Source organism: Chamaea fasciata, unplaced genomic scaffold (genome assembly GCF_029207755.1).
Source record: "Chamaea fasciata isolate MVZ Bird 193981 ecotype frontalis unplaced genomic scaffold, bChaFas1.0.hap1 SCAF_17, whole genome shotgun sequence".
In the NCBI taxonomy this organism is placed as follows: Eukaryota; Metazoa; Chordata; class Aves; order Passeriformes; family Sylviidae; genus Chamaea; species Chamaea fasciata.
In genome coordinates, this window is record NW_027094102.1 from 7,338,092 (window position 1) to 7,347,288 (window position 9,197).

General features: G+C 56.4%; 1 protein-coding gene across 1 annotated transcript; it reads right to left on the reverse strand.

Annotated features, from left to right (window-relative positions):
* Positions 1-1,875: 1,875 nt before the first annotated feature.
* PSMF1 (proteasome inhibitor subunit 1) lies at positions 1,876-8,282 on the reverse strand. Its single transcript, XM_066199100.1, has 7 exons — positions 8,147-8,282; positions 6,919-7,071; positions 6,301-6,383; positions 5,539-5,715; positions 5,067-5,120; positions 3,070-3,228; positions 1,876-2,945 (listed from the first exon to the last, which is right to left on the reverse strand). Exons 1-7 carry the CDS (start codon positions 8,273-8,275, stop codon positions 2,894-2,896), a joined length of 807 nt encoding a protein of 268 aa, XP_066055197.1. The 5' UTR covers positions 8,276-8,282; the 3' UTR covers positions 1,876-2,893.
* Positions 8,283-9,197: the final 915 nt, after the last annotated feature.

A 9,197-nucleotide genomic window follows, 5' to 3' on the forward strand; every position in this document is an offset into this window, starting at 1 on the left:
CCCCAGTGCTGGTGTTTTGGGGGTGTCTTTCTTTGTGCCAGGGGTGAGCAAAGCAAGCAGGGAGGGCCCAGCGTGCCTTTCCCAGTTTCATATAACGGGGGCTGCTTTGTTTTCCTGCTGGGCCACACACACGGCTTCCCTGTACCCAGGATCCAAGGGATGTAGCACCGGCTGCAGGGTAATTAGTGATGCCGGGGGTTCTGCCATCCCATCGGGAACATGCAGGCAGGTGCTGTGGGCTGGGCGGGCTGGCAGATGGCCTGAAGGACTCTCTGGGGATCCTGAGCCATTACCAATAATCCAGCGCCTCTCTTCAAACCTGTAGTGGAAGTGCTGCTGCTGGAGGAGGGAGGCTGAGCCTGTGCCAAGACCGCACACCCAGACCCAGCCACTCCTCCCAGCTTCCCCATAAAAACTTGGGGTGTGTTACTGTGCTCCCGTGCATGTTAATGTTTCTTGTCGCTTAGGGCAGAAACAATAGTGCTGGGGACAGTGACACATGGCTGAGGGCCTGAATTGTCCCTCCTGCTGAAGGGAGAATTGGCCCTCACAGCCACTATGGAACAAGCCTGCAATGGAGGCAGCTGCCCCCCAGTCATTCTCAGGAAACGGGGTTTGTGCTGGCCACAAGCCCTACAGATGGAATAAGGAATGTGATTGGGATCACTGGTCCTCAGGTGCCACCTCTGCCATGCTCCAGCTCCTTTGGTGGCACCGAAGCCAGCTGTGGGGACAGTCTCCTGTTGCCACTATCCTGTGACATGGAGAGGAGGATACTTGCCTCCTTTTACCCATCCTTTCTGGAGAGCGGATGGCTCAGCCCTAGGAGCCCAGAGGCTCAGGCAAAGGCCTGCAGCAGACACTTGTCCCCTTTGGAACCCGCTCCCCTCCTCTGCCACCTGTTTCCCAGCTGCACACCACGGACCCGCCGGGGCAGGGAGCTGCAGACAAAAGCCGGTTCCTCACCCTGCCGCAGCCTCTCCCCGCGCTGACTCGCTTTAATTAGCCCCATCAAAGCCGGCTGCGTCTCTCCCTCCTGGTAGGTCGCAGAACATGATTAATTCAGGCACAGAAAACAGCCGCCCCCCGCAGAGACGGCCTCTCGATGAGGCCAAAGCTGTTTCCTCTTCCCCCATCCAGTCTCTCAACCCCAGCAGCAACGTTGAGAGCTTCTTTCTCCTGGAACGAAGCTGTGGATAGGCAGGCTGTCCCAGGAGCCGGAGGGGACAAAAAGAGCAATGGCCTCACGGAGCCCTGGGTCTCTCTCCGTCCCCCCCCATGCTGCTCTGCTCATGGGCATTGCCCACAGCCCATCCGTGAGTCCGCAGCTGGGAGTTCCCCTGAAAAATCTCTGGGTAATGCAGTAGGTCTGGGCTCAGAATCAGCCCCTCCACGAATGGGGGTCCATGCATGAGCCCTGGGGAGATGCAGGGGATGCTCCAACTGCTCCCAGCACCAGATTTCTCCAGCTGGTCTTTCCTGCTCCCACATGTTCAGGGCCCAGGGTGGCACGCACCATAACACAGCTTTATTAACTGCATTTGTAGGCAAAGAGGTTTTAAAAAGAAAAAGCCTTTTGGGAAAAGAGATAGATGGGGGGATCCCTTCCCCCTTTTTATTTCTGCCAACGCAGCTGCGTGCAGTGTTCCAACAGCACTCAATGCCCCGGAGAGGCAATTACTGCAGGAGCAGGGCTGGGCTGTTCTCCACTTCATTTTCCTAATACAGTTACATCGTCTTGGAAGAGTGCTGCTGTTCAGGGGAAGGTACAAAGCGGGCTCCCAGCGTGGATCCTCTGCCTCGGGAAGGGCTCTGGGGCTTCCCTTTGCACAGTAGGGAACAGAGGGACCACCCCAGTAAGCACCAGCACGACACTGTTGTCAGGTTTTTATTTCAGTCTCGTGAACATTTTTCCAAGAGATCAAACCATGAGAAGAAAAACAGTGTGAGTCCCTGATAGGAGAGAGCTGCAGGCCCAAAATCAACTGAGCTGGGGAATCTGTAGGGAAGGGAAGCTTCTAGAGAGCTCAGGAGCCTGAGCCAAGCAGATCTCACCCATTCTCCCCAAGCCAGCCAGGCAGAGCCACACGCAACAAGACTGGCAGTAGGAAAACATGTTCAAAAAACCTCTTTTGCAAAGCTCCCTCCCTCTTACTCCAGATCCATGCAGTGCCCAGTGGGCACCCCTTGCCACATTGCCTGCAGGGCTTCACAGGCACCCCAGGAATGAAAAACGCCACGACTTCAGGGAAGAGAGGGGGCAAGGAGAGCCAGGAATTCAATCTATGTCTCTTCTCATGCACATCAAAAGCTTTTCTGGTGCTGCTCTTCAAAACCAGCAGGCACAGGCGTACACTCAGCTGCTGCTGGGGGTCTGCCCATGGAGACCCTGTGGGTTGGGCTCTCCAGCCCTTCAGTCAGCACCTTGCTCAGATCAGAGCAAAAGGGAAACCCACTCTGTGGAGAGCCCACTCCAGCTGTTCCCTTTAGGTTGCTGTGGTTTCCTGCAGAGGAGCAGCAAGGAGCAGCTCCCTCCTCACACCCACCACTTGTGGGACCCGAGCAGCAAGCTCTGCCACCCCAGAGAAGCAGAGGAGAAATCCCACACCACCCAGGCCGTTCCCAGAGCACCACACCCCACACTCCCACCTTGCTGGGTGCAAACGGCTGGGCACCCTCAGAGGAGCAGAGAAAGAAATGACCTACTACTGCCTCCTCTTCTGTTCTGCAAACAGGGAAGCCTTTATAGCTGATGGGACACACGCGAATGTGGCCCCAAACAGAGAGAAGGAAAATGCTGCTGGAAGTATCACGTCCATCAGAAGAGGAGTGAAGAGGCAGAGTGCCCCTGCTTCCCAGAAGATTTGTTCATGAGCAGCCACATGGTGACTCCTCACATGAACATGTCATCGTAGCCTGGAGGGGGAAGGTGGTCAGGATCCGGCCTGGGAAAAAATTCAGAGCAGAGTCAAACATAAGTGAGAGCTCAGGCCTGCAGCAACAGGGATGAGCTGGGATCCAGTGGCAGGCTGGAAGCAGGATGGAATACCAGCATGGCCAAGGACCTACCCAGGTCGCCCAATTCCTATGGGGCCGAAGGGGTCAAATCTGGCGCCTGGTGGAACAGCTCCTGGGGGAAGTCGTCCTGGGATGCCTGATGATGGGTCAATGCCAGGCTGCGGGACGCCGGAGTGGAGAGGATCCACAATCATTCCCCCACTCCGGCCTCTGGAGAAAGAAAAGGCAGAGAAGGAGTTGAGATTGGCACTCGAGAAGAAATGCTGAGCATGGGAATATGGGGTTAACCTGGCACATGGCATGTGGAAAGGAAAGCTCCCAGGACCAGCCAGTGAGGCAGCCCATGGCAGAAAGACAGAGAGCCCTGCTGAGAACCACAGAATTGTTTGAGTAGGACGGGACCTCAAAGCTCATTTCATTCCAACCACCTGCCACAGGCAGGGACATGTTCCACTAGACCAAGCTGTCCCAAGCGCCATCCAATCTCGAGCACTTCCAGGAATGGGGCAGCCACAGCTCCTCCGGACAACCAGAGGTCTGGGGTCTCATCATCCTCACAGCAAAGAATTTCTTCCCAATATCCAATCTAATGTGGCCTGCTGTCGGTGGGAAGCGATTCCTGTTTGTCCTTTAACTTCAGGCCCTTGTCTAAAGTCCCTCTCCAGCTCTTGTGGAGCCCCTCTGGGCACTGTAAGGGGCTCTAAGGTGTTCCTGAAGCCTTCTTTTCTCCAGGCTGAACAGCCCCAGCTCTGTCAGCCTGTCTCCACAGCAGAGATGCTGGCTGTTCCCTCAACAAGCACCGGACCTGCTGGCCCTTGTTGCAGAGCCACGTTCCATCCCTGCTTCCCGTCCTGCCCTGTGCAGTGTTGCAAGAGCCAGCTGGGCTCCCACAAGCCTTTCTGAAGAACTGCCTGGAAGTCATTTGCTGACCACGGCAGTTCCTCAGAGCTGCCCCACACTGTGAGTGCCATTCCTCATGGTCGGCTTTGTGCAAATGTGGCTGGAGCCTCCGGACACTGCTGCCATCGTACAAGTCATTAACAACCGTGCTAATGAGTTCCATTAGGCCAGAACAGCTGCCCAAAGTGCCCCGGGACAGCCAGGTCCCATGAGCATATTCCTGGGAATCTGGGTCTCCATCCCCAGCACTGGCAGGTGTCAGCACACAAATCTGCTTCCATTTACCATCTTTTTTTGTCATTTACAGAGAAATCTCTGATGAAGGGCTGGAGGCAGCAAGAGAAACAGGGACACCCTCCCCCCAGAATGAATTCCCTCTCCTGGTACAATCAAATTTCCTTCCAGTCCAGCCAGCTCCAGGCCTCTCCTTCCAGCTGAGCAGGGACATTTTTAGCTTTTAGCTTTTCTAGCCAAACCCACGGAGAAACAAGTCTTGCAAGAAGGGAAAAAATGTGATCCCCACAGGAGAGTGGTTCCAAAGAGGAGACTCCTCTGGGCTGCAGGACACTCCACAACAACACCACAAGCTGGTTATTGTTTGACTGTGTGCTTTTAACTGGACCAGAAGATGACAGGTTCTCCTTGCCTGATCAAACCAAGTATCGAGGATCTATCTGTGAAGCTCAGTCTCTCAGACAGCCCAGCCCCTGCCCAGGCTTTCTCCAAGTGCCTCAGACAGACGAGAGGCTTGCAACAGGACTTGAGAATCTGTGAACTGGGCTTTCAGCCTCCCCTTCTGCAGACTGCTGGGCTGGAGACACAGCAGCTGGTAACAGTTTAAATTAGAGGCTTACATTCACTTAACGACGTATTCAGCTTTGATTTACTGCAGGAATTACTGTGTGTTAAATGAATACAAGCTGATTATTAAACAGACGCAGATTGCAACCCATCATCTATGCAAGAGACAGGATCTTATTATGATATTAGAACCATATTGAGCTTTAGCGACTGTCAATTGGTCCCTCACAATTTGCACTGAGCAACTGCCCCCACTCAGACACTTGGCTGGATACGGCTCCAGTGGTCTCCAAACACCCCACATCCCCCAAAGGCAGAGCAGGGATTGCTTCAAGAGCCATACTCACCCAAAAGGGTCCAGGTCTTCTCCACCAACAGCAAAGGGACTCAAGGGGGAAGGCCTGAAACACAGGACACAGCAAAATGTTCAGGAAGAGCAGAGAAGCTGCAGGAAGCTGTGCCCATGGGTGCTCAGCCACACAATGGCACTGTCCTTCCCACTGGTGTCCTTGCTCTGCCAGCCCTGATGGTCCCTCAGCCAGCAGGAGCAGGGCCACTGTCCTTTACCCACGCCTCACTTCCCAGCCCCACACTCTACCTGTACCCTCCTGGGTCTGTCACGACAGAACAGCCCAACCTTCTCCAGCAACCAAATCAAACCCAAGAACCCAGGCTGATCCAGCTGGGGAAGGTCTGGATCCTTTTCACTCCCCATCCCACATGTGCGAGATGGGGACCTGATGTTTTGTTTGGAGAGCTGTGCCAGGACCACATGCCCTCTCACAGGGAGCTCTCAGCAGCCACACACTCTTTACTCACCTGTATGGGGCCCTTGTGCCCATCGGCTGCCGGGGAGGGAGCCGGAGCGGGTTCTCATCCCAGTGCACGTCCTCTTTGGATTCAGGCTCATTTCTGGCCTTCTCTGCAGGGGCCCCCAGGGGAGCAATGATGCCTGAAGCGATTCTTGTCCTCAGCTCCTCGGTGTTCTTGTACACCCTGCAGCAAGGAGAGGGAAGGCAGTGGGGTGGGGTGGCCAGGGCACCAGGACATGGGGTGCTGGACAGGCATGGGGAGGACAGGCTGGACAGACAAGCCCAAAGTGTCCCTGGCACAAAACATGTCCCCCATTGGTAGCACAGAGGGGACAGGAAGGGATAAAGCACACAGAGGGACCAAAGTTTTACCCCATTACATATGGGCAAGGTTCCACCCAGCCACTCCCTTCTGCTCCAGGCCAACCAGTTTGCACTGCAGGAAAGCACATGACACTGTGGATGTGGCTGGAGCTGTCACACTCCTGGGCAGTGTCCACCCAGCACAATGGAAATAAACGTGCTGGCCTGGCCTGTTCCCAGGTAGGGTGGCCCTCCCCTGGGCTCCAACCCACAATCCCACTGTTCTCTATATCTCTTGTGCAAGTGCAGAGGAAGGCAGGGAACAGAATTCTGGCTGCATTTCAGGGCTGGCCGGGTTTTGTACTGAGGAGTAAGTCCTCCAGCTCCTCCCACCCTGATTTCTGCTCCCCTCTCCATGCCAATAGGACATTTGCTCCTGCAAAAAATACCAGGAAACTGAGATTACTTGTGGAAATCATCCAGGTGCTCTGGGTTGATGTAGTCAGCCACTGCCAAGGTCACATCTGCCACCTTCTGAGAGCTACGATCCTGGAAAAACACAGGTGAAGCAGAGTGAGCAGCTTGGCAGAGCTGGAAATGAGGGACAGAGAAGCTACAACAACAGCCCCAGGCTTGGGATACAAGGAATGGGGCTCACCTGCTTCCTGCCATGTCCCTGTACTGTGCCTGAATCCCCAGAAGCAAACCCCAGTGTACAGCAAGATTTTCCCTGCTCCCTCTCCCCAGTTCAGGCTGCAAGAGATGAAACACTGAGCAAGGCCACCTGGAGCAGCTGCTTGTTGGGGGCTGCAGAGAAGTCCTGAGCTGGGAAAGGGACAGAAGCAGGGCAGCTTCTGTGCTGGAATGTTTAAGGCCAACTGTCCCACTGCCCTGACACAGCCAGAGTTTGACCAGCTTCATGCTGGGCCACATCTGACACAAAAACACCCCCTGGGTCGGCCCCATCCTGAGGGACAGACACAACTTCCAGGCAGAACAAGCAAAAGCCAACATTTAAGAAATTGCTGCTGGTGTTCTTTTCAGCCCAAGCACCCCATACCCACAGGGACACATGGTTGCTCACCATGACGTTGAGGATCATACTGTCCTCCACCGTGATGGCCTTCAGCAGCAGCTCACGGGCATCATCCGTGGACTTGTAGCGCAGTGTATACACTTCCTTGTTGGCTTCCCAGCCAGCAGGCAACAGCTCTGACTTCCTTTCATCAGGACCTGGCTGCAATGGAACAGAACAGAGCTGCCGAGACCCTGCCCAGGAGCCCAGCATGACCTCCTAGAGCTGGGCATCTTGTCTTGGCTGCACAGGGAGATCCTCCAGGAGGGAACTGAGGTCTTTGGAAGGGGATCCCTCAATGCCTTCCAGACTTTCAAAGCACAAGCAGGACTGTATTTCCTACAGGCTGGCCCTGCCTGCTTGCCAGCCTCCCACAGCATCCCTGCGCTGGAAGAGGACACGACCACTCTTTGCTGAGCAGGAGGAGGTCACAAATACCCAGACTAGAACACAATGCTCTTCCCTGCCAGATACCTTTCACCTCCCCAGAATGATACAGAGTTGCCTGGGCCATGGGAGAAGGCTGTCATCATGTCTGTCCTAGCCCCACATCAGTGCTTCTGGGGGCCCTGCCCTACACTGTTCCCTCCTACGGCACTGGAGCGAGTCCTCTGCTGTGACAGTGCCCTGCACCCCCCATTACCTCCGAGCACCACATCAGGCACTCTCCCAACAGCCATCAGGATCCCAATTCACTAGACCCCCATCTTAGCACTGGGTCCAGAACTAGACTGTCCCACCCTCTGGTATTGCCTCAATACGTTTCCTCCTCAGCACTGGACTGGACACCTCCCTTTTATTACAGGGTTCTGCCTCACCACTAAGCTCCACTTAGCACTGTACTCGCTTCCCGGAGTCATACTGATCACACCAGCATCAGGATCTCCCGTCCTGCGACATCCCACAGACCACCCCGAGCATCAGGACCCTCGGCGTCCCCAGTACCGGGATCCTCTCAGTACTGTCCCAAGAGCGCGACGCCCCTACAGCACCGGGACTCCCCAACACCGGGACAATCCCAGCCCCGCAGCCGCCCGCTCCGACCTCCACACCAGTACTGAGGCCCCTCGGACCCCGCACCGGTCCGAGTGCCCCCAACACCGCCGGCGCCGCCCGGTCCTCCCGGCCCCAACAGCGGTCGCCCTGCTCGGCCGCACGGTGCCGGCGAGCGGCGCTAGGAAAGGCCGAGGCTTCACCGCGGCCTACTGGGCCTCCTCGGCGGCGGCTCGACCCGTACCTGGTCGCCGGTACCCAGGCAGCGGTAGCCGTGCTGGATCAGCTCCCAGTGGATGCCGCAGACCAGAGCGTCCTGCGGACGGGAGATGGCGGGCCTTGCCCAAGCGTACAGCGGCTCCAAACCGGCCATGGCTGCCGCGGGCCGGGCCGGGGCGGAGCCGGGCCGCACCGCCCCTCACTAGAGGGCCCCCGTCCGCTGCGCTGCGCCCGAGCCGCCGGCTGAGGCCGCCGGGCTGCTGGCCGTTCTGGTGGGCTCGGCAGTGCCGAGCCTCTCCGAGGTCTGCGGTCGCTTTCGGGCCCCCCAGGACAAGATGGACATTGAGGGGCTGAAGCGTGGCCAGAGAAAGGAATGGAGCTGGGAAAAGGGCTGGAGCAGCAGGAGCAGATGGGGAGCTGGGGGGACTCAGCCTGGAGGAAAGGAGGCTCGGGGTGGCACCTTTTCTCTCTCTACAACTCCCTGGCAGGAGGGTGCAGCCAGGGGGGCGTCGGGCTCTGCTCCCAGGGAACAGGGACAGGACAAGAGGAAACGGCCTCAAGTTGTGCCAGGGGAGGTTTACTTGGGTATTAGGGACAACTTCTTCACCAGGACGGTTGATGGTGGGCTTGGTTGTGCTGGGGTGACATTTGAACTCGATGATCTAAGCGGGCTTTTCCAACCTAAAAGATTCCATGATCCTGTGAAGGGTGTCTGCCCAGCACCATCCAGCAACCTCCAGGTTAGTCACTCTGAACCTCCTTTCCTGCTCCTGCCTCTTGTCATCAGAAAAGCATTTGAGTCCATGCAGGGTCTGTTTGTGCTGCCATAGCAAGCCTTCATGCTGAGACCAAAGGGACCAAAGCACCAAACAGCCATTCATAGGTTTATTTCATTCCCTTCCATAACTCCCTTGTCTGGCTCACAGTGCTTATAACACCTAAATTCCAATAAAGTTGCCATTGAAAGGCATTCATGAGCTCTTTTTCCTTGCCCCTGGGCCAGAGCCAGTGTCCTCAGTGTGGCTGGCAGGAGGCTGGGGCTCGGGACAAAGCCAAGGAACACCATCATCTGCTGC

Excerpts from the sequence above, each read along its gene's own strand:
- PSMF1 (XM_066199100.1), bottom strand. The coding sequence starts at position 8,275 with ATGGCCGGTTTGGAGCCGCTGTACGCTTGGGCAAGGCCCGCCATCTCC. Across the intron at positions 3,229-5,066 it reads GAAGACCTGGACCCTTTTGG|AGGCCGGAGTGGGGGAATGA; the intron begins GTGAGTATGGCT and ends TTCTTTCTCCAG. Across the intron at positions 2,946-3,069 it reads ATAGGAATTGGGCGACCTGG|GCCGGATCCTGACCACCTTC; the intron begins GTAGGTCCTTGG and ends ATTTTTTCCCAG.